We start from the raw sequence: 24700 nt of genomic DNA on the forward strand, positions 1-24700 counted from the left end.
TGAGAGCCAGAACGAGGAGTGACTCCCGAAGAGCTGTTCCTACTCAGGACCTGTGCCACGCTCCAGGATTCCCCACGTCCCGTGGAACCAGTGGGAGCATGCGGCAGGCCAGGAGCTGTGGATCTTTAAAGGCTCTGGACACATGGCGAACACACGTCCCCAGAAAGAGCCCAGCTCCCACTAAGGCAGCACAGATCTGTCTGCTGTTGTCTGAAAGCCCCTGGAGAAATCCCACAGCCCGGGGATTTCTTAAACCTTTGATTAACTGGGATTCTGTCCTGTACTTCAAAGAAAGAGGAATATCCAAGTAACAACACAAGCTCACCGCCAGGACCAGGCCAGCTGCAGATCTCATGAGGTAGCCACGCCCGGACTAGTGCTACAGGCAGCTGCACCAAAGGTGTACGAGCGGTCACGTGACAATCTGAACGCTGAGGCCCAAGGACTGGCGGGTGCTCAGGTGTCGAAACCACAGGATCCCATTACCAGGTTCTACTCTCGGAAGGAACAGTCAATCTTGAAGATCTTCACTAAGCAGAGCATCTGAGGTTTACTGGCTTGAAGACGCAGCAAACTAAGAGTTCAGCAAACCAGAGCAGCCTCTCCGGAGGGGACCCGTGCCTCTGCCGGTGCTGGAGCCTGCAGGTCCCTGGTCTGTGAGCTTCCCCAGAAACCCTCCAATCTCATCCATGCAGCTGCCAGAGTGAATGTTCAAAGAGGAGAACCTGAGCACAGTGGCTGGGGGTTTTGCACGCCCCTGAGACTCGACCCCAAGCTCCTCCTTCTGAGCACCACAGCCCAAGTTGCCCTGCCCTTCCTCCCAGTGCCACTATTGTCACTGTGCCTTGGATTCCAGGTCGGCCCTCCTGCTGCCCTCTCTGAATGCCCAGCCTCAACCTAGCTCCTCCTCATCCTGTGAGACATGGCTAAAACGTCACCTCTCCCTGGAGGCCTCCCCTGACCCCTAAAAGGGGACAGGTCCTCACAGCAGCCCAGGCTTCCTCTTGATAATGTGAATGTTAATTACTTTAATTAAGACTTTAAATTACTCATCTAAAATCCGTCTTCCATGCTACAACCACAAGCTCCGAGAGGGCAGGGATCAGGCTTTCCCTGTTCTCCTGCCCCGCTCCCACAGCACAGTGCCAGGAGATGCTCTGTCAGCACTGGCTGCATTGAACTGAAGTCATATCCCCACCCCAGCGCTCTGCACCAGACCCAGCAGCAGGGCAGGTGCTCCATGAAGGGCTGCATGAATGACAAAACTTCAGCCCCATAAGGAAGCTCGACAGCACACCACACAAGTTAAACGCTTTCTTTACAACATAATGAAAGATGGACTTGGACTATACTAATGAACATTGCCCAAACCTAGGAAGCAAGATCTAAAAAGGACTACAAATGTAATAATCACATGTGAAATCTGGGACCAAACTTTTTTTTTTTTTTTTTTTTTTTTGAGACAGAGTCTCACTCTATCGCCCAGGCTGGAGTGCAGTGGCACCATCTGGGCTCACTGCAACCTTCGCCTCCCAGTCTCAAGCAATTCTCCTGCCTCAGCCTCCCGAGGAGCTGGAACTACAGGCACACGCCACCACATCCCGCTAATTTTTTGTATTTTTAGTAGAGATGGGGTTTCACCATGTAAGCCAAAATGGTCTCGAACTCCTGACCTTGTGATCCATCCTCCTCAGTCTCCCTAAGTGCTGGGATTACAGGCATGAGCCACCGTGCCCAGCCCAAACATTTTTATATGTCCACTTAATCGCTGACCAACAGAAATAAATATGTTTTACACAGATGTTTGAAAGTGACACTGTATACCCACACAATGTGTGGTTGTGTTCTGATGTGTGCATACATGTGTGCATGTGCCTGTGTGTGTGACAGGAGTGCAGGAAGGACGGGGACACAGGAAGGACGGGGACGCAGGAAGGATGGGGACGCAAGAAGGACGGGGATGCAGGAAAACAAGGAAAGTGTCTCTGGGCTCATCTGAAGACACCACTTATAAGACACAAATTCCATTTTCTCTAGTCTTTCTTTCTTCTGGACAATTAAGATCGTGGTCATGCCCCTTCGTCCTGTCTTGCAGATAATCAGGCAAATGCATTAAGAATCACTTGGGTCTTACAACAGAAGTTGGTGGTTAAGTGGTTAAAACAAACTTATTTACCACATTAATTAAATGGTCTATTTAACACGGAATATCAATTCTCTAATCACATCTCAGTTGAACTTCTTTCAGTTAACAACTCTGAAGTCCACTGACAGAGGCCCTACTGTTCTGGAAGCATTAAGAGCATTTTCATTATCTGTCAAATGAGGGGCCAGAGGCAGAGAAGCACCCGCAGGAGCGGCCTCTCCCCTCCTTAAGAGAGGATTAGGGAGTGAGCCACAGCAGTTCTCATTAGCTGCTTAGCAATGAGACAACCTCCTATGAAATCATAAAGGGAAACAAAGTCTCAGAGGGGTTGCAATAAAATTCACCACATGGATCTGTCCTCGGGTAAAGCTCATCTCTCCAGATTACAGCAAGGATGGGAATCTGAAGCCCACCACAAACTGGAAAGGCTAAAACACCATGTAATAAAAACAGGCAAGCACCCAGTCCAGAAGGCTCGCAGGAAGACAAAACCGGGTTTAAATGAAAATGCTGTGAGTGAACAGTCAAGTCCCCTCTTTCCTATTTATTTTTTATTCATAGATGAATTTAAAAGCAGATCCTCACTTTTATTATCAGAGGTTTTAACTTAAAAACATATTCAAAACAGATTAAGTTATATTACAGTTGATTGTGATAAAGGAAAACCATGCAGTGCTTAAAGAGAAACAGCATAAAAACATAGCCCAACCGAAACCGCTGTTCAACCAGCTATTTCACAAGTAATTAATACTCTCATAAAACCAAATGTTACTAGTATAGCAAAAGTAGAAAAGGGATGAAATGCCACAGAAACGCAATTAAAGAAGATTTGATTTTCAGCTTGTAAGCAAAATATGTGACTGATACTCTATCACCTTAATCTTAAATTCAAACCACTGACTGGGCATGGTGGTTCATGCCTATAATCCCAGCACTTTGGGAGGCCGAGGTGGGCAGATCATGAGGTCAGGAGTTGGAGACCATTCTGGCCAACATGGTGAAACCCCGTCTCTACTAAAAATACAAAAATTAGCTGGGAGTGGTGGTGCATGCCTGTAGTCCCAGCTACTCAGGAGGCTGAGGTAGGAGAATCGCTTGAACCCGGAGGGCGGAGGTTGCAGTGAGCCGATATCACGCCACTACACTCCAGTCTGGGTGACAGAGCAAGACTCCATCTCAAAATAAACAAAATAAACAGACAGATTGATTGATTGAAACCATTAAAGTCAGTACTGTGATGGCCTTCAGAATAAATGACACTCCCCAAAAATAGTATCTATCTTCAAATATTGTTAAAAAGAAGATATTAATCATTATAACTAATCATTATAACTGCAACTTAATGTCATCAGTAGGTTGAGCATGTGGATTAAAGACATTTTGGAAAGCTGTTGTCGATGAGAAAACTATTATTCTCTAATATTACCTATCATTAATAACATTAAACTTAGTGGCAATTCTCAATACTGTTATAATTATGCATAGTAACACACAGCAAGTCCACTAAAGTTCACGTTTAATGTTTGCGGGAAATCTTACCTATGTATTCACAAATGAAGACCACAAAGAAGGGAGTGACGAGATCATTTATCCCCTGAACGTATCCACTGGCGGGGTGGCGGATCGCCCATATAAACAAGATCCTTTCAAAAATCTGAAAGAAAATGGAACAGGTGGTAAAGCAAAAAGTAAACATGGCAGAAACTTTAAAATGAAAGCATTCCATTACTTAAAATGTATATTGTATTTTTTCATGGTTCCTAATATTAAGATACAAATAGAAACAAAAATCAATTGCTTTTTTTTTTTTTTTTTTTTTTTTTTTTTTGAGATAGGGTGTTACTCTGTCGCCCAGGCTGGAGTGCAGTGGTGCCATCTCAGCTCACTGCAACCTCTGCCTTCCAGGTTCAAGCGATCCTCCTACCTCAGCCTTCCAAGTAGCTGGGACTATAGACACGAGCCACCATGCCTGGCTAATTTTTATATTTTTTGGTGGACAGGGTTTCACCATGTTGGCCAGGCTGGTTGTGAACTCCTGACCTGAAGTGATCCACCCACCTCAACCTCCCAAAGTGCTGGGATTACAGGTGTGAGCCACCGTGCATGGCCCTTAATTTTTTTTTTTTTTTATCAAGTTTCAATTATCTTAACTACTTATTATCTCACAAGCAATGTGCAGCATTTCACCAGCCCCTGGCTCAGTCCGTCCCTAAGCTGGCTCTGACAGCAGAAGCTCTCTGCTCCTCCACACCCCACGGGCCTATCAGTGGAGACTTCCTCAGGGAGGGAGGCACGGATGAGTGAGGAGGTGGGTGGATGAGTGGGTGGATGAGTGAGGAGGTGGGTGGATGAGTGAGGAGGTGGGTGGATGAGTGAGGAGGTGGGTGGATGAGTGGATGGACAGGTGGGTGGATGGATGTTCTAAATTTCCCTCATTAAGTAAACAGGTTTCTTTAAACCTCTGAAAAGTTATCACCATTCAAGAAGACAAACTTAAACATCTTCCATCACTTACAAAATCTTATCAGGGATTCAGGTACCCAGGCCAGGCATGCAGGAGTCATCCTGGCCTCCTCCCTTCCAATACTCTCAGTATATTCAGTTATCCCTCTCTCCGCCATCTCTTCCTCCCACCCACTCTCTTCCATCTTCACTCAGAAGGAGGGTTTTATTATACCAAGGTGCAACACAGTCCTATCACCCACACCACACACGTGCACATGTGGCTGAAGACCTCTGCGTGCTCCCCACCTCCCATGGACAGAGCCCCCACCACCACCAGCACAGGTCCAGTGCAGTGTCCCTGGCCCCTCAGTCTGGTCGCTGCCCCAGGGTCTCCCCAGCCAGCACCCACATTGTGGGTGCACTGAGCTACAGCATTCTTCCCCCACGGAGCCTGCCCGCCATCAGCCCATACTCCTACCGCTGCCTGGAAAGCCTGTCACGCCTGCATCCTGAGTCTCGACACCCCTGGCTTTCAGGATTCACCTCAAACACCACTCGCTGCGTGAGGACTCTGCTGCCACCTGTTCCCTCTCCACTCTCTCTCTGGAACCTGTTCCCTCTCCACTCTCTCTCTGGAACCTGTTCCCTCTCCACTCTCTCTCTGGAACCTGTTCCCTCTCCACTCTCTCTCTGGAAGAGCCAACCACTACCTACTTTGTGGCCCTCTAGTTCCTGCTCCTCTCCACTGGGTCACTGGCTGATGGCTCCAGCCTGACCTTCGGGCTGCCTGGCAGCTAAGGCCAGGTCCAACTGCTCTGTCCAGGCCCATCCACACACGCAAGGCACAGGAGGTAAACTTCAGGAACACACACTCCGGCAGATGGATGAATCACATCGCTTCCATACAAACTCGGCCCCGCAGAGCCGACTACGCTCGCACCCTGAGGAGTTGATCCCTTCCCACACTGCCTACAATCCTAAATCTTACTGGGCTTGGCAGGCTCCATCCCCAAAATCACTATCAACCCGGGACTTACAAAGGAGGGACCTGGAGCCGACAGGTGAAGTCTCTCAACCCAAGGAGCCTATCTAGTGTGGCATCACCAGCCCTCAAGTCTAGGCCCCGCCCTCTCCCCACGCTAGCATGCAGTCCACACGGCTGTTCAGATGAACGACAGAGCAACTACCTAACACAGCAGGCACCCGAGAGATGCCGGTGGAATGAGTAATACATTCGCGCATATATATTCACACATGCTTTTCATTTTCAGTCCACAACTTTCTAGAGAGAACTGAATATTTAACATCAAAGACCAAACCCACTCAACAACACAGTGCCATTTAAGAATTTCTCAAGTACCACAGCTTCGCAAAGGATGTGAATGCTATTTAACCGAGCTGCAAGTAGTGGCCAGAGGAGCCATGTGGGGGCAGCCCCTCCGTGGCCCCAGAGGGAGATGAAGAAGCGGGACGGCAACAGGAAGGGCCCCTCAGCCAACAGTGCCGCACCACGAGTCACCAACGTGCAGCCCCATCCCTGCCCGGCCGCGGAGGCATGAAGGAAGAAGCCCAGGGGCCGGCATGTGACTAGAAGACAGGGAGGCTAGGCCCACGAAGGCAGGCACGGGGCACAGGTCCAGCTCAACAGCCCTTGGGTCTGTTCACCAGCAAGCCTCTGAGGGGCCTCTGAGGCCCCGAAAGGGTCAGGAGCAGGAGGTGGAGGGGAAGGGGCCACATGAGAACAGGAGCAGCAGCAACAGAAGGAAAAAGGAATGACAGAGGCGGTGACTCCACGGAAGCTGACCACACAGTCATGAAGAAATGGAGAAACTCTGCCCAGCTCCTCCTCACCAAAAAGGTCCAGGGTGCCTGAGGCCACTGATAGCCCTCCACATGCATCCAGGGGGCCGCAGCAGCCAGCAGCCACCAGACCCATCCCTGTCACCACACGGTGTCCTCTACAGCCCAGGGAACAGGCAGTGCAGCACCCCAGGAGCACACACCCTGGACAGAGGGAGTCAAGGCAGGCACCGCCCAGAGCAGGGGGCAGTCGCACTGCAGAACGAGAGAGAGAGAGAGAGAGAGAGAGAGAGAGAGAGAGAGAGAGAGAGAGAAAGCACGTGTGACTGTGTGTGTATAGGAAGACTTTAGGCAGTGCAGCACTCCCACCATTTAACAAGGCCCCTCACTTTCAGAGGGCTTGTCTCACACATGCACGCACGCACACACACAAACACACTCTCAAGCCTAAATCTACTCATACGCATGAATGCAATACTTCCCTTAGCAGCCTAAGTGCTGGAGAAAACCAATTTGGCAAATAGGACATACCCAGCTTCACCCAGGGAGGACGCCAAGGGGAGCCCAAGTCCTCTCGGCACAACAAGTTCCTGGGCTGTGTGGAACATGAAACAGGCTGCTGCAGGGACAGAGATCTGAGCAGGCCAGAGCCCCTGACTCGGTTCCACAGCAGAAGGCTCCATGAGGCCGCATCTCTGAGCTGTACCTGAGATAGACTGAGTTCTGCCTGAGCACAGCCTCGGGACAGACACGGAATGTACTATGGGGCAAATCAGTAGCACCAAACAGGCACAGCAGGAGGTGGCGAAGCCTTCAGTTAGCAAACAAACAGTGCTGAAGCACTTGCCACGTGAGTGCCCTTTCACAGGCAACCCAACGACCCAGCAATTACCTTCTTCCCCTCGTCCAAGTCAGGGCAGAGGGCCTCCGCCCACCCAGACTCCGGGACGCTCTGCACCAGCCTGGGTAGTAATGCACTTTAAAAGAGCACGCGTGTACTACTTTGAGGAAAAATGGAGAATTCTGATTTCTTATTGACTGAAGAAAGCTATCAGTCAGTCCAAATTCTTCAGACTGAACTCTGCTTAATGTCCGCTGTCATCCCACTAACATGTAAATAAAGGACAGCCAGCTCAAGCATTGAACAAAAGTGACCTTTAACGCGGCAAGCAGGCTAAAACAGTGAAAAGCGGGTGTCCTGTGGCAGCGTGTGACACTGCACACAAAGCCTGGCTCTGCCACTAAAGGTACATGCTTTTAGGCCATTGCTCCTGAGGCCCGCCCCTCAGAGAATCCCAGGGAGACCTGCGGACCCCAGAGGCCATCACCACTATAGCAAACCCCAGACGGGTGTGGCATCCAACCCCTTCCCCCCACTCCACTGCCACAAGCCTGACCACCATCACCTTGTGCCTGGTCCACAGTGACAGTCTCCTGGCTGGTCTTCCTGCTAACACCCCCACGCTCCACATCCTGCTGAGCAGCAGAGATTGCTGCTGAAAATGTCAGGTCACACCGTCCGTCCCCCATGGCTTCCCAAGACCCTGATGAGACAACGCACTCCTGAGCACGGCTTCAGGTGCGTGCCCAGCCACTCCCCGCTCTCTGGCCTCCTCACCGGCACTGGGTGCTCTCTCACCAGGCCCAGCCACTCTGCAGCTCTCTCGGGGCCTTGGCACTGCTGCTCTTTCCACCTGGAATCCCCATCTCCCAAACTTCCCACGGCTCCCACGATGTTCCACCCAAGGTCTTAGTTCACGTGCATCTCCTCAGAGACAAGCTCCTCTACCACCTCCCCACCCAAAGCAGCAGCTCCTCCACTGCGCCAGCCCGGCTCTGGCCTGCGGCTCTCGTCCAGTTCAAGATGGGTCCCTGGGAAGGGTTTCCTCCACACACTTTATTGTGGCACCCTCAGTCCTGCACGGCCAGCACAGAGGAGGACTGGGAAGCTCTTTGTGGCTGAATGAAGGCGCGGACGGTGGAGGCGCGGATGGTGCAGCTGCTCCCTGGTGCCCTGCATGTGAGCCCTTCCCTTCCTCCCTTCTCCAGGTTTTGTGCCATTGGCAGGGCCTGGGCTCATTCTGGGGGTCTGTGGAGACAGATAATGAATGCCATGGGTGCCTGCCTGGGTTTGTGATCAGCCTCTCCCATCTGTTTCCTCTACCAGGCAATGCTGCAGCCTGGCACTTCAAACATCAACCTCAGGGCCCCCACTGCCTGAGTGGAAAAACGCACAGAGAGGAAGGGGCAGAAGTAACTCCATCGAAAGGGACAGGGAAGATAGGAGTACTTGGTGAAGGGAGACTGCAGAGAGGTGACGGGAAGAGAGGGGGGTGAAAGCTGAGGCAGGAGGAGGAGAGGAGCCTTCTATGCAGAGAAAAGAGCATGTGTGCACACGGAGAACACACGCACACACACGGAGAAGAGCACACACTGAGAAGAGCACACACGGAGAAGAGCACACACGGAGAAGAACGCAGAGAAAATCCCGTGTACACACACACAGAAGAGAGTAAGTGCATCGATCCACACCCACAGAGAAAAGCTCATGTGCACATGCAGACAGCACACACATGCACACACGAAAAGGTCATGCGCACATATACACAGGGAGGCAAGAGCCCGTGTACACACACAGAGGCACATGCGCACATACACAAAAAAGAACACACACACACAGCCACAGGCCAGTGAAACAGCTCAGGGTCTATCTGGGAACTACATGTGGCTGAGAAACGGAGTGAGCAGCCTTTCCTTAGTGACTTGCTCGTAGGTGGAGAGCTGTTTCTTTTCTCCCTGAAAAGCCTTCCTATTTCCAATAAGCCAAGCATCTGGGATGGAGAGGCCCTGCCAGACGAAACCCACGGTGCGTGCTCCTGCATCTGCCATCAGTGCTGAGTCCCTGCTACTAAGAGAAGGCCTGAGCATGTTTCCTGCTCAGGGATATGCTGCCTGCAAGCTGTGTCCAGGCCCACCGTCCCCACTGTAGACGGCGGCACCCAGGCAGCTCACCTATCCTAAACGCACACCAGCCTCGCCAATTAAATCACTGCCACAAACCACGCAGAGCCATGCAGCCCCTCCCCAACATTTATTCTGGGCAGGCTCTCCTTGCTCTTCGTGTAATTACGGATCTAAACTCACCTTCTGGCTGCTTTGCTCCCTCCAACGATAGCTATTAATTTAGAAAGTAAGAAAACATATATGATTTACAGTTCTTTGGGTAGCAGCAGGGAAGGAAAGGTAAATTACTTGCTTGAATTTCCTGCAGCTGCCCTTTCTCCCATCACTGCTGTGCTGGGGGCACACCAAGAACCAAGATGGCTCCATCCTCGACTAAGCCAAACGCAGGTCGCGGGTCGCAGGTTGCAGGTCCCAAGCGCCCCGCACGTGGCTGAAAGGCTGATGTGAGCCTCACCTGCCTGCAAATCATCCTAGCTCAACTTACCCCAGCAGCAGGACCTCCCACCAACCCACCAGGAAAGTGCAAAAGCAGCAGCCATCCCACCAACGCAGCAGACAGAAACCCATCTCTTAAAATGCTACCACAGATCAGCCTTGTCTAGACTCTGAAGAGGAAAATCCCCACCACCTACGACAACGGAAACAAGTTTCCATAAACAGAGAATGCCTGGGACACTGGAAAGTCATGACCCCAGAAGGATGGTCTGATTCCTGTCTGCCCACAGGGTGCGGAACAACCTGCGGGAAACTAGCAAGGCAGGGGGAAGCTCGGCCCCAGGTTCAGGACATCCCTGGCCATGCCCCAGAGGCCCCCTTGGCCCCAATCTCTAGGACCTCTGGCCCTCGAGTGTCCGCCTTGAGACCCCCACTCAGCTCAGTCCCCAGAGACCCTGCCTGTCCCCCACCTGCCAGCCAACTGTAGGCTCCTCTTCCGGCACCCACCCCGTGCCCTCCTTCCCGGGGCTGGCTGCAGGGCTGGAAGCTAAGAATGCCGGCCCAGGGGGTGGCTACTCAGGACACCCTGCACGCACCCAAATCAATCCGCTGCTTTACCAACTTGTTCACGAAAGACTCTGAGCAGAGGCGACAGTCACAGATCCCGAGCTCCTCTTCATGCTGGCAAGCTGTGAAGCCAACTGACAGGATGACTGTCTCCATCAGAAAGGACAGAGGCCTTATCCAGGCCCGGGCTTCCCTTTCCTTGCAGCTGCTGTTGTTCTCATTCACTCATTCCTTTTACCTTTTGTCTTAAATCACTTCATACGAGTTATGTCAGTGTTTTGAAATGGCAAAAACTAGTTCTAATCCCAAAGTAATTTAGTATCATTTTAAAAACTCCTTCCCAAATCACCTGATTTGTACTGTGGCACCTGAGGGTCCCCACCGTCCCCCTTGGAAAGCCGCAGAGGCTTTAAAACATTTTCTCGGCCAGGCGCGGTGGCTTACGCCTGTAATCCCACCACTTTGGGAGGCCAAGGTGGGCAGATCACCTGAGGTCAGGAGTTCGAGACCAGCCTGACCAACATAGAGAAACCCCATCTCTACTAAAAATACAAAACTAGCCAGGTGCGGTGGTGCTGCCTGTAATCCCAGCTACTCCGGAGGCTGATGCAGGAGAATGGCTTGAACCCGGGAGGTGGAGGTTGCTGTGAGCCGAGATCACGCCATGGCACTCCAGCCTGGGCAACAAGAGTGAAAATCTGTCTCAAAAAAAATAAATAAAATAAAAATAAAAAAATAAAAATTCTCATCCTAGTCACCAGCAGGCAAGCCAGGAAAGCGCTCACAGCTGAGAGCGCATTCGGAAGGTATTGCCGAGGGTTACCCTGAAATTACCTTGCCACGTGATGTTCACCACAATGAGCTCGCCACATAGCAGACATCGCTGAAAGCCTGTTGAAAGAAAAAGAAGCCCCATCCCCAACACCAAGGGACGCATGCTGTGGGACTCTGAAGCCCTGCATCAGATAACCGTACCTTTTCGCCCCCAAAAAACTGCACTGAGCCGGTTCTAAGCTTTTGCTCTCAGACTGGTAAATATATACATATACATACTTTTTAAATTTAAACATTATATATATACACACACATACATACACATACAGACATATATATGACAGATTTCGTATCATTTTTTCCAAATAAGCATTTTCAAAGTCTACTGGGTGACACTTAAAAGGGCTTGGGTAAAAGTTAAGCGTGCCACCTCCCTTGAAGGTGCGTCCACAGGGCGGCAGGGCCCTCAGCAGCAGCCACGCAAGCTCTGAGCAACTGATGCCTTTCCTGGTTTGCTGGGAGTTCCTGCCACCCCTCAATCCCAAGCACTACCCAGTGCCTCCACTGCTGCCTCAGACAGTCTCAGCCAGAAGAGAAGTCAGGTAAGAATCTCTTCAAGGAAATTCCTTTCCTCCCCACTCCACAGGGGCCATCTCACAGCAGCGGCCCAGATCAAAGGAAACATGCTCCTGTGTGCTGCTTCTTACCCTGCTGGGGCAGGCACAGGAAGACCTGGCAGCTGCAGAACATTGAGGGGGCCTCTCAGACTCCCCACGCCCCCGGACAGGGCCCAATTCCTCACAACTCCCTCAGGACCTTGCTGGCCCCTCTGGACTCCCACTCAGAGCAGTGACCAGAGGCAAGAGCTAGGGTGGAAGTCCACTAAAGCGAAACAGGAAGAGCTGACAAGTCCCCACATTCAAGCGGCAAAAGCCAGAGGTACAGAGTCAAGAATCTCAGAGAAGAGGCCCAGACAGCCAGAGCAACCATCAGGGTGGGGAGGGCACACAGGCTGGCTCGATGCAGGGAGAGGGCCTGGTCCACAGCATCCCCGAGTACAGCCACCCCTGCAGGCTGAACCTTGCTCTGCTCCCATCCTGTGGGTACTCGAAGAGGAGCCCGTTCGCCTGCAGCCTGGGGTGGCTGGGCCACTGAGCTTCGCCTTGGCCCCTGGCCCCAGGCACTCACCAGGCCGCCGTCTGTGCACCCTGCAGGGCATGAGGCTGGGTTGCAGAGTCCCCTGCAGAAAGAGATCCACAGAGACACCAGGTGCACCAGGGAGGGGTCCACGGCCCAACTGGGCCAGGAAATAGAAGAAATCACAGAGCAGGGAAGTGAGGCGACCCCAGCAATTCAGTAGGACCCTCCGGAGTCAAGTGCCCCATATGCTGCCCCTCCTCGGGCTGTCCTCTCCAATTCTTTCAGCCACCCTGGAATGGAGTCGGCAGGATGCAAACTGTGGTTTCACTGACAACTGTACATGATCTCTCCGGGCTTCATGCACGTCTTCATCCCTTACTTTAACCGTGCGCCGCTGAGGACAGAGACATCTGAGTCTTCATGTCACCCCCTGCCCACTGGGTGCCTGTCTGCGGCTGTTCTTCGGGAATCACAACCTTACACTTTTGTGTGTCAAAAATCCAGGTGTGTTACTTGCAGTTATCACAGGAAAGGTGAAAACAATGTGCCCACTTGAACGGGGCTCTAAGTGACGGGACTCTGTGGAGGCGAACAGTCAGCTCAGTGCACTCTTGAGTGGAGGCGAACAGTCAGCTCAGTGCACTCTTGAGTGGAGGCGAACAGTCAGCTTAGTGGAAGGGCTGGTTTAGCGGACACAGCGGGGCTCTGTACCAGGACAGCAACGTGCACTGCAATGAGCAAGCTGTCACCTAAGTGGTGATACTATCTAGCAAAGGGCAGTAAAGGAAGGACGACTTAAGGATGTGGCTGTGTTTAAGGACAACACAGAATAATCTGAAATGGTTCAAACAAGAAGTACTCACTGGATATCATTAGCTACTGAAGTTCTAGTAACATTCTTGATGTTCACGTCTTTGTTAGAGAATGGGAATTCATTAAAAGTAGTACAAACTTTAAACTCTTCCCAAAGTATCTTTTCTGCAAATCAGTTAATACTCAACAATAATAAAAATGGTTGCTACTACTGGTTACCACCAGGGCTGAAGAAATTTAAAAACTAGAGGCATTCCTAGTTTGCTTGCCAAACTTCAGAAACCTGAACCCCAGAACACACGTGCTAATTCAGAAGGAAAAGGTTCTTCCTAAAAACCTCAACAGCACTCTCCCACAAAAGGCTCCCAGGAGTGGCTTGAGGTCCCCTACCAAGGACCTCAGCCTTCACCGTGTCCACCTAACAAGCACCCCGCATGCCTCCAAGGTAGGCCCGGAACACCAGCAGTTCAATGCACACAAGGGAGCTGAGAGACTCTGCATAACTAAAAAGGAACTATATTGAAATTGAAAATGTTGCTGTACTCATGTTTACTTATAAACAATCTGATTTGAGAAATTTTAAAATACCTTAATTCTACTATATGCATCAGCAGTGTGACATCACAATATACAAAGCGCCATGGAGATAATTTCTGGGAGAGGAGCAAAATAGAGAGTTCTCCTGAGAAGACCTGTGGGATGTACAGCCCTCAAAATCCAGAAGCATTGTAACGTTGGAAAGAAGAAATTATTTACAACTCAAGTTTCTGCAACGTGATTCAAGGAATATTCCCCCCATATGAATTATAACACTTGATGAATGAAACCAAAATCAAACTGTAGAAATCTAGAATATGGGTTAAAAGACAATCATATATCACAAAACACCCACACTGAGTATACCAAAACTACTGGCTATATGCATACAACCTAATTAATGGGTAGAACTCTCGCGACAAGCAGTAATGCTGCATTTGGTGTGTGAATCACTCAACATTCGCCTCATTCAAATATGTTCATTTACAGACCACGTTTTGTGCCCACGTCGGGTGTCTTGATAGGTTAGCAAAACACAGGGGTTTCATTATGTCCAAAGAACAAGTACTGAAAATAAACAATACTTTCACACCAAACATCACAGGGTCACTCTTACCAGAAAAACAACACAGCTGAGAAGACTCCACATCAGAGCAGAACTGAAGAATCAGTACCATGGTCAGAAAGCACTCTCCAAATTAAAGAGAAACCTGGCTTCCACGTTCTTCAGATAAAGCGCGAACCACTGCTCACCATAAGAGACTGCGAAGTTCAACCACACTAAAGCTAACAACTTCTGATCATCAAGATCCACCAGGAAAAAAAGGAAGAGAAAAGTTGCAGGGGGCAGAAGATCTTTGCAACATACAAACTGACAAAGAATCAGAATTCTTACCATGTAAAGATCAACAACGAATGAAAGAGTGAATCAACAAACCAAAAGAAAAATGGGCATAAGGCAGGAACATTTTGCAGAAGGGGGAAGACAGAAGACATCCGTAAATATACAGAGATGCTTAACTCCGAGAGTAACCAGAGAAACGAACGTGAGGACTCCAGTAGGAATATCCACCAGAGCAACAAAAACAAGAAGTCCGCAGCATGAAGAACTGGCAAGGAAGTGCGGCGCGCGGAGGGAACGCTCACACGCTGCAGAGGGGAGCTGCATTGGTAGAGGCCATCTGGGAAGTGTGTGGACAATATCTTGAAGGTACAACAGGCACACACCACACCTAATGATGCAATAATTGTACTGCTTTGTAAACACCTTAGAGAAATCTTACCTGTGGGCACCTGCATAAATGTACGTGAAGGCTCCAGATAACACCCTTCCTAACAGCAAAACATCAGAAACAACCCAAACGTCCAACAGGAAGAAGGCAAAGGAGAGTGTGGAATATTTAAATAACAAACCATTATACAACTAGATACAACAGGTTCGCTGAATCTTAGAAAACAATGAGAGAGGCCGGGCGCCGTCGCTCACACCTGTAATCCCAGCATTTTGGGAGGCCAAGGAGGGCAGAGCACTTGGGATCAGGAGTTCGAGACCAGCCTGGCCAACACAGCAAATCCCCATCTCTACAGAAAATACAAAAATTAGTCAGGTATGGTGGTGGGTGCCTGTAATCCCAGCCCAGGGAGGCTGAGGCAAAAGAATCACCTAAACCCAGGAGGTGGAGGCTGCAGTGAGCTGAGATCACACCACTGCACTCCAGCCTGGGAGACAGAGCAAGCCTCTGTCTCTAAATAAAGGAAAAAAACAAGAGGCAGAGACCAGACTACACAAAGAGTGACGCAGCTCCAAAAGACCCAAATTAAATGAATACATTGTGTTCCTATTGTCCCATGAATGAGAGTCACAAAGAATCGAAAACATAAAAGGCAAGAAAGCGTCATCCAGGAAGGGGGTTGCAGGGGGTGGGGGATACAGAAGCAGCCTCAGTGCTCTGGGTCAGGCCTGAGGTCATGGCCATGTGTGTCGCTGGGCAGCACTGGGGGGTTCTGGTTCCTCAATCTGGGGGTGGATCATGAGTGCATACATGCACACATACGTGTATTATATACATTGTTTGCTGTGTGTCAATATTATACAGTAAAAACATTCAAAAAACAAGTGAGACTCCTGTCAGCAATTGTGTCCACAAGGGCCAGATGCACCGGAAGTTCGCCACAGCAACCTTGCTTCTGGGTGAAGCACCTACGGCTGCACCCACTGTCTGGTTAGCACAGCAGGCATCAGCCACTCCCAACAAGGGGAAGTGCCCCACGGCAAGAGCGTCTTACCTCCGTCACCTTGGGCTGCAGGATCAACGCTTCAGGGCTCATGCGAGGGATGTCTATGTGGATCTGGAGAAACAGACATTTATGTTACGTGACAACAAACATCATTACAAGTGTTATGATGAAAACCGCAACACTGAGGGAAGTCCTTCCCTTGTCTCTACCCTGCTCTCTCCTTGAGGATTCTTTCTTTTTTTTTTTTTTTTTTTTTTTTGAGACGGAATCTCGCTCTGTCGCCCAAGCTGGAGTGCAGTGGCCGGATCTCAGCTCACTGCAAGCTCCGCCTCCCGGGTTTATGCCATTCTCCTGCCTCAGCCTCCCGAGTAGCTGGGACTACAGGCGCCGCCACCTCGCCCTGGCTAGTTTTTTGTACTTTTTAGTAGAGACGGGGTTTCACCGTGTTAGCCAGGATGGTCTCGATCTCCTGACCTTGTGATCCGCCCACCTCGGCCTCCCAAAGTGCTGGGATTACAGCCTTGAGCCACCGCGCCCAGCCTCCTTGAGGATTCTTGTTCTCTCTGTTACTGCCTTCTCCCCTGAAGGAGGCATCCAAAGTCTGTTCTCTCTGAACAGCTTGCCCAGTCCTGGGCAACAGGCTTGCTTAACACTGACCCCATCCAGCAGCCCCTGCGGCATGATGAGGAACAGAGCAGGCCTCCGCCGCTGAGTACATCGGCCACAGCAATTAGTAAACATCGATTTTCAGCCTCTGACACAGAGAGCAATTCAAGTACATTAATAGTTTACACGTTTTCAGCTGTGACAGCTTCTTCTTGGACAGAGGCCACATTTTTCTCCACTTTATGAAGTCCTGGGGGAATCCAGAACATTTTTCAAAGGAAGCATTTGAAAGCCTCTGTTAGTGTCGGCTGGTTCCTGCTTGGCCACCATCTGACAGGAGAGTCATAATAAAGTCCCCAACACTGCAGAGGAGGACACTTGTGGCTTCCAGAAGCAACCAAACAAGAGTGTTATCAGCTTGGGCTGGCAGCACAGGCGGGCTCCCAGCATCCCACATGAACATCTCACACCAGCCCACGCTCCCGTTTATCCAGGACAATGGTGCCAATGGGCTGAGGGAAGACAGGCCAATTTTAATGCCAAGGGAGATGCTATGATTGCATTTCATTTCACCCCATCCTTGCATATCTCCACAGAGGACTCTAACACCCAGGAGGCTGGGACACCGTCACTCTGCCACTTATCACACTGTGGCCAGGCCTCAGTTTCCCTGTCTACCAGATGCCTGCCCCAAGTATCTCAAAAGGTTACTGGTGAAGATCAAGTAAGACTGTGAGTCAACAGCCCAATAGAATAAGCTGAGGTAAACACACATCTGTGATGCGGGCCAAAGGAGGCCTGCCAGCAGCAGCACTGCTGAGGAGGAGGAGGAAGGAGAGGGAGAACAGGAGGAGGAGGAAGGGGAGGAGGAGGAAGGGGAAGAAGAGCAAGAGGTGGAGGAGGACGAGAAGGAGGAGGCAGAAGCAGCACTACTCTATCCAGACAGGCAGGGCCAAAGGACTGCAGCTGGCCCCATGCAGGAGCCCAGGTGCCAGCAGGGACAAGGGCCCAGGTCTCTTGTCAGGGTGTCCCGGAGGCCTCACTGCTCTCCCATACAGTTACGCTTGTGTGGACACACATCTGTCCCGGCATGAGCGGCGGAAGCTCCCGCAGGGCATGCCATGAACCAGGTCTGAGCCACCTCTGCACGGCCAGGGCCAGCACAGCCCCCTTACAAAGGAGCACCTGTCACTCATTTATTAAGCAGACAAGGCAGCACCCACCAGACCCGACCCCTGCCATCATCCTCATTGTCAGGAGAGGCTCCAACGTTAGACAGGCGGTCCTCCACAAAGCTGGGCAGGTGGGGCTCTATGCATCCCTCCTTCCATCCTGCCGGCCTCCCATCATACACAGAACTGGGCAAGTCAGAAAAAGGCCACAAGAGAGCCGACTGAGGGAGGAACAGACAGACCAGATGAATGTTTAACTCTGAATCCATGTGGCTCTGACGTAACATCTTCAGCAGAAGAGTGAGCACATAAAAATCAAATGAAGAAAGGATGGAAAGAGAGTGGGGAACCTGCCGAGACCACCCCCCTTCTGCTCCCTCCACCAGTGTGCAGGGGCAGCACTGCCCACTGCAGGTCAGAGGACCGGTCGGGCTCAGTCCACAGGTCAAATGCCTGTGGTTGTAAAGGAGAAAGTGGATGTAAAGGAGAAACCAGGGTCTCCAAACCCTCATTGGGCCCAGCTCTGCCTGAAATGGCGATGGCGAGAACACAGAAGGCACAGTTCCAAAAGGCCTCAAAGCATCAGGCAGACAGGAAAAACTACCACATTGCCACATGCATGTCTCATCTGTATTAATGTAGAAATAGTCTGGGAATTCACAATAATCTGGAATCTTTTTATTACCTATCACAGTAACTAAATAAAGATGTATGCAACCTGTTCGTAATTAACTTTCTCTTCAAAAACTCATAACAGAATTCTGCTTGGTAAACTCGCAGATAGATGCTAGTGTCATCCTTTTGAAATCTTTTCTGAAATTAAAATGCATTAAAAAACAGGTTCAAAATAATGCCAAATTTATCAATTTCCTAAAACCAGTGGAGTGGCAAAGGAGGCCAGGTAAGCTAATATTTCCTTAAGCCAATCCAAAGTAATCTGTGTATCAAATCAGTTTCCCAGAGTGACTGAGTGGCGGCCCAGTGAGGCCCAGGGGCCCTGGTGTGAGACAGAAAGGCAAGAGGGGCCACGGACAGCTCCGGCCTGGAAGGAAATGGAGGTGGCCACTTTGCCACAGCCTCGCTCCTAAGTCACTTTTCCTCCTGCAGCCCTGTGTCCCATCCATCTTGGAAGATGCCGTCCAGGAAGGCATTTAACTTAAAGAATCTTTGATTACGTAACAGAAGTAAGGTGTATATTTGGCCTTTTTTTTTTTTTTTTTTTTTTTTTTTTACAGATAAAACCAACTACCAAAGAGCTGTGGCTATTCCACGTCTGAGAGAGAAAACGTGGCAAAGCTCCTTCACCTAGAAGCAGGGTGTGCAGAGGGAAACATTCCTGCCATGCATCAGGAAACCCAGAAGCTGATTTCAGATAGCTAAGACAAGGATGCCAATTAAGAGCTACCATTTTGACCTTTCACATATTACAAAGAGAGTGAGAACTATAAAGTCCTCAAAGAGCTATTCTAACGGCAAATTCTGAGTGTAGTGTGAATCATAAATCAATTTTAAGTATTTTCCCATTATCTACATCATCTGTCAACTGACTATTTAAGAAACCATCATTAGACACACTTTATATTAAACTAAATCGCAAAATGGTAACTTGGCTACACCTTCTGCTATGGTCTGGAGTGTGTCCCCTGCAAAACGAAGCTGATGAACACACCTTTCCTGGGCTGGTATCACATCCCTCACCAGACCAAAGAGCCCAGCACCAGTGAAGTCCCAAGCAACCTCTCTGTCCCCGTGCCATCCAGCTAACTGCCTGGGCTGGGCCTTCAGGAATAGCCTTTGATTACCAGACAGCAGCTCCCACCATCACACCAAGGCTGGTCTCAGGAATCCAAGGCATTGATTTTGTAACCTCAATTTAAAATACTCTTTTTACTTTTGTAGAGGGAACTGAAGACAAGCAAGATAGTACTATCAGAGGAAACTTGCCATTATTTGTTTTAAAATTCACTTATCAGAAAATAAAACTCTGGGAGCTAATCAGGGACCTGCATCTTTAACTCTGACCAACTCCACATGGTTTTGATAAAACATTTCCTCCTGTAAATCACACCAAAGCAAAGTACTTCAGGCAACATACGAAAAAGAGAAAGAATCCCCACCTGCCTGTATGTGTCCTGGTGAACTTCGTCGTTCCTAGAATCGTAATAGTGCTCAATAAATGCAAAATATTCTTTCTGTTTTCTCTGGAGAGTGGCTGGTCTCCGGTCTACATTGGCAGGAAGGTAACCCTGGGTGAGAAATAAAAAACAAAAAGTATACATGGTTATAGCTAACTCACGGAGCCCCTGTTAGAAGCGAGAAATAAAAAACAAAAAGTATACATGGTTATAGCTAACTCACGGAGCCCCTGTTAGAAGCGAGAAATGAAAAGGCTTGCATCCTGCCTGAGCTTGGCATTCTGAAATCTGACACTGAGAGGAGCACAAATTGGGAAAAAGAAACGCAACAGAGAGGTTCAGCCAGCTCCACACAACACAAGCGCCACTCCCGACGGCACTCAGGAAGCGGCCCGGGCTTGCTCCCCAGCCTCCCGGGGCAGGCCCTCTCCACTCAGCCAGACAAGAGTCCCACAGGCTCTGCAGCAGGTGGGCCCAAGGTTCTTCTACAGCAGGGCTGCAAGATTAAACAAGCCCTTCTCTAGAGGTCTCATACACCAGAAAGGATTCCAAAGTCTGAACAGTCTAACAGCAACCATGCACACATACACACACACACGTATACATGCATGCACATATACACATACGTGTGTGTGTACTGTCACTTATGCAAATGTGCCATCTTCAAAGACTCATGGGCCTGTGGCAGCTGCAGCACCAGTACAGAAAGGGGACCTGAAGTCAGAAAGGGCCAGGCAGCACAAGGAGGTCAGGAAGAGCCTGATTCCTGGGCCAGACTGCCCGGGATTTCATGTTTCTGTTGCCTTATTTCTACTTTTTAACTTGACATTATTGACAATATATAGCTGTCCCTAAGTATGGGGATTTTGGAATACCAAAATTCTTAGCTATGCAAGACTCTTATATAAAATGCTGCAGTATTTGCATATAACCTATGCACATCTGCCTGAATAAATAATCTCTAGATGACTTATGACACCTGACACAAGGTAAATGCTATGTAAGTAATTGTTATAATACTGTTGTTTTTTATTTATATTATCTTTTGTTACACTCTTTTTTTTTTTTTTTTTTTTTGAGACAGAGTCTTGCTCTGTCACCAGGCTGGAGTGCAGTGGCATGATCTTGGTTCCCCACAACCTCCGCCTCCCAGGTTCAAGTGATTCTTCTGCCTCGGCCTCCCGAGTAGCTGGGATTACAGGCACCCACCACTACGCCCAGCTAATTTTTGTATTTTCAGTAGAGACAGGGTTTCATCATGTTGTCCAGGACGGTCTCGATCTCTTGACCTCGTTATTCACCCGCCTCGGCCTCCCAACGTGCTGGGATTACAGGCGTGAGCCATCACACCCGGCGTTTTTTTTCCAAGTATGTTCGATGCACAATTAGTTGAATCTGCCGATGCAAAACCCCCAGATATAAATGGCCAATTCTAATTTATAAGATGAGATGCGCCCATTTTAAGCAATCAGTTTGGTGGCTTTTGACAAGGGCTTCCAGCTATGTAACTACTACTCCAAGGAAGATACACACTTCCATCCCCCTGCCCCCACATACTTCCCAGTACCCTCTGCAATCCATCCCAACCCTGGCCGGGGAGGCGCTCACCTCCTCACTGTGCATGGCTGAGGCTGCCCTAGGACTCCTCAGAAACGCAGTCACTCAGGACCTACGCTTTGTGTGAGCTTTTCCTTCACTCGGCAGCACAGCACCCTCTGAGACAGATCCAAGTCACATGAATCAGCTGTGATTTCCTTTCTCTAGCTGCGTCCCTTGAATGGATCCACCAGTTTGTTAAGGATTCACCTGTCAATGAGCATTTGGGTTGTTTCCAGTTTAGGGTTTGTTATATTCCTGCACAGGGCGTGGGCATACGCTTCGTGGGCATACGCTTTGGGTTTTCACGGTTAAATACCTAGGAGTCGAGTTACTGAGCCATAACACTGGGATATGCTTAGTTTTCTAAAAAACTCTTTTTCCAAAAAGAGCTCTTTTTTCCAAAGAAATTACTCCACTTTACATTCTGACCAGCAATGTATGAGAATTCCAGATGCTACATAGCCCCAGCCTTCCCAACACTTGGTATTGTGAATCCAACTATCAGCCATGCTTTTGGGTGTGGTTTTAATTTCATTTCCATAATGATTAATGATAAAGAAGAGATACTTCATGGAGCCATCGCATCTCTTCTTTAGCGAAGTATCCGTTCAAATCTTTGGCCCAGCTTTTAACCAGCTTGTGTGTCATCTTATTACTGAGCTTGATGAGCTCTGTACACACTCTAGATACAAATCTCTCTTTCCTTTGTATGTACTGTCATTCCTCTCCCTAGTCTATGGCTTGCTTTTATGTCTCAAACAGATAAGGTCTTAAAATTTCATGAAGTCCAGTTGATAGTTTTTCTTTTATAATTAATGTTCTTATAAAGATACAAGAACTATATAAAAAAGATTTTCGGCCAGACACAGTGGCTCATGCCTATAATCCCAGCACTTTGGGAGGCCGAGGCGGGCAGATCACGAGGTCAGGAGTTCGAGACCAGTCTGGCCATTATGGTGAAATCCCGTCTCTACTAAAAACACTAGCCAGGTGTAGTGATGCGTGCCTGTAATCCCAGCTACTCAGGAGGCTGTGGCAGGAGAATCACTTGAACCCAGGAGGGGGAAGTTACAGTGAGCCGAGATCACACCACTGCACTCCAGCCTAGGTGACAGAGCTAGACTCTGCCTCAAAAAAAAAAAAGAAAAAGTTTTTCTCCTTGTTTTTTTTCCTAGCAGTCTTACTGCTGTGCCTGGCTGCCTCTTTCTCATCCCTCAAGTGTCTCTAGTGGTCACTTCTCCCATGAGGTCTGACCAGGCTGCTGGTCAATAGTCACCTTTCCCACGAGACAGGGCTGGTCATCTAGCACTCCAGCAGCATCTAGGAGGAAGTTCACTCAGGACCAGCCCCTCACGGTGCCAACCAGATGGCGGGCACACAAGCTTTCACTGGGTGAATCACATATGAACGAGTGACTGCATGAACAAATACATCCTGGATGGCGCTTTCTGCCTTTGAAAGTGCTTCCACATCTGTAGTAGACATCACTGTGTTAGCCACCAAACAACTACTCATCCTTGCTGGAACAGAGCCCTGAAGCTGCTCTGGGAGCCATATCTCCCTCTGCCCAACCCTTGCGGTCCGGATGAGGACCCTCTTCCTTCAGGAGAGGTCTCCACTGGGCTAAGCTACACGGCTAAGCCATCCTCCAGCCACCATGACTGACAGTTCGGGGGTGGAGAGGTGGCCCAACACGGGGACAGGAGCCAAGCCAGGGCTTTTCTTGGCTGCTGCTGTGAACGAAAGTGAATGTGCGAAGTGTGGAGTTGCAGCGGCCACCCTCTGATGGGAGGGGACAATCACAAGCTGCAGGTCCATCAAGAAAAGCTGACCTGAAGGACAGCGGGACTCAGAGAGTCCAGGCCTCGAGCATGAAGCCAGACTTCAGCTGTGTGAGCACTGGCCTTCCTTCCATTCTCAAGTTTCCACTGGCCTCTATTCTATATTATAAATTACACTCAGGCACACTCGTGTTAACACATTAGGATCACACCACTGAAAATTCTTTTTAATAAACGCTTACTGAAGTACAGCATTCTTATATAAAGGTGTACCCCAAAATCGTGTGTGAATTATCACAAACTGAACACACCTGTCAACACCACCCAGGTAAAAGCCAGGCCATCACCGTCTTAGCAGGCCTCTCAGTCACCGTCCCTTACCTCCTCCCCTCCTAAGTGGCATTTTTTCTGTCTGGCTGTTTGCATTCAGTGTTATACTTGAAAACTAATTCACGTTATAACGCATCACAGTAGTTCCTTCCTCCACTGCTGCGTAACACGGCTGTGTATGAAATCCATTCTGTTAACACACATTTGTGCTGTTTCCAGTTTTTGCTTTAAAATTTCTTGAAGCTCCCTTTTACGGTACATGTTATGCATTTCTGTTAAGTGTATACCTGGGAGTGGGCCTGCTAGGTTTGCATACCTCTGAAAGACTTTGCTAAAGGATTTTCAAAGTGATTCTACTCCCGTCAGAAGTGTATGCAAATTCCCAATGCCCTACATCCTCGCCAACACTTGACACTGTGGAACCTTTTCACATCAGCCTTTCAGATGGCTTTGCAGTGTTATCTATCAAGCTCCATTTCGTTTTCATCTGAATTTCCCAGGAGACAAAGGGATGCCGTTGGGTGTCTGCATCTGTGAAGTGTGAGTACAGATGTATTAGTCTCTCCTATGAGGCCATCTGCCTCCTCCTTTCTGACTCACAGGCGTTCATATCTAGATAGTACACATGTGAGCCCTGCTGTAAACAGCCTCCTTCTGGACTTGCCTTTTCACCCTATTCATGACGTCTTTGATGAAGAGAAGTTCCTAACTTTAACGTAGCCCAGTTTATGAATCTTTTATGACTGGTCCTTTCCCTTTAAAATCATGACCACATTCCCACTGTCATGAAGTCCTGTTCTACAGCAGGAATCAGCAAACTAAGGCCCATCACCTATTTATGTAAATAAAATTTTGCTGGAGAGGGCACAGCCCATCTGTTTATATACTGTGTGTGGCTGCTTTGGCCCTATCGCAGCAGAGTGGAGTGGCTACAAGAGACCACACAGTCCATAGGCTCAAATATTCACTATCTAGGCCTTTACAGAAAACATTTGCCCACATCTAAAACATCCATCTGGAAGGTGACACTGGCTTCCATCATATGCATTTCTATGTCACCTTTCCCCAATTTGTATTTTGATTATTTCTAATTGTCCAGTATTCTAAAACATACATCAGCTAACAATGTCAATTACTTTCTGAAGTAAACTTCCTACAGTGAACCTTTAGCTCAAAGGAATATCGGATACCTTCAAGGTTCATAATGCGTGATTTCCA

General features: G+C 49.2%; 1 protein-coding gene across 2 annotated transcripts in view; it reads right to left on the reverse strand.

Moving 5' to 3' along the window:
• TBC1D22A (TBC1 domain family member 22A) overlaps positions 1-24700 on the reverse strand; it is a 424627-nt gene that overhangs the window by 266109 nt on the left and 133818 nt on the right. For both annotated transcript variants that reach the window (XM_030914235.1, XM_030914234.1), the window contains exons 6-8: positions 19755-19883; positions 15908-15970; positions 3686-3800 (exon numbers count right to left, since the gene is read on the reverse strand). In XM_030914235.1, coding sequence (XP_030770095.1) covers positions 3686-3800; positions 15908-15970; positions 19755-19883 — 307 coding nt within the window. The remainder of the gene's footprint in view (positions 1-3685; positions 3801-15907; positions 15971-19754; positions 19884-24700) is intronic.

The sequence above is a fragment of the Rhinopithecus roxellana genome, chromosome 13 (genome assembly GCF_007565055.1).
Source record: "Rhinopithecus roxellana isolate Shanxi Qingling chromosome 13, ASM756505v1, whole genome shotgun sequence".
In the NCBI taxonomy this organism is placed as follows: Eukaryota; Metazoa; Chordata; class Mammalia; order Primates; family Cercopithecidae; genus Rhinopithecus; species Rhinopithecus roxellana.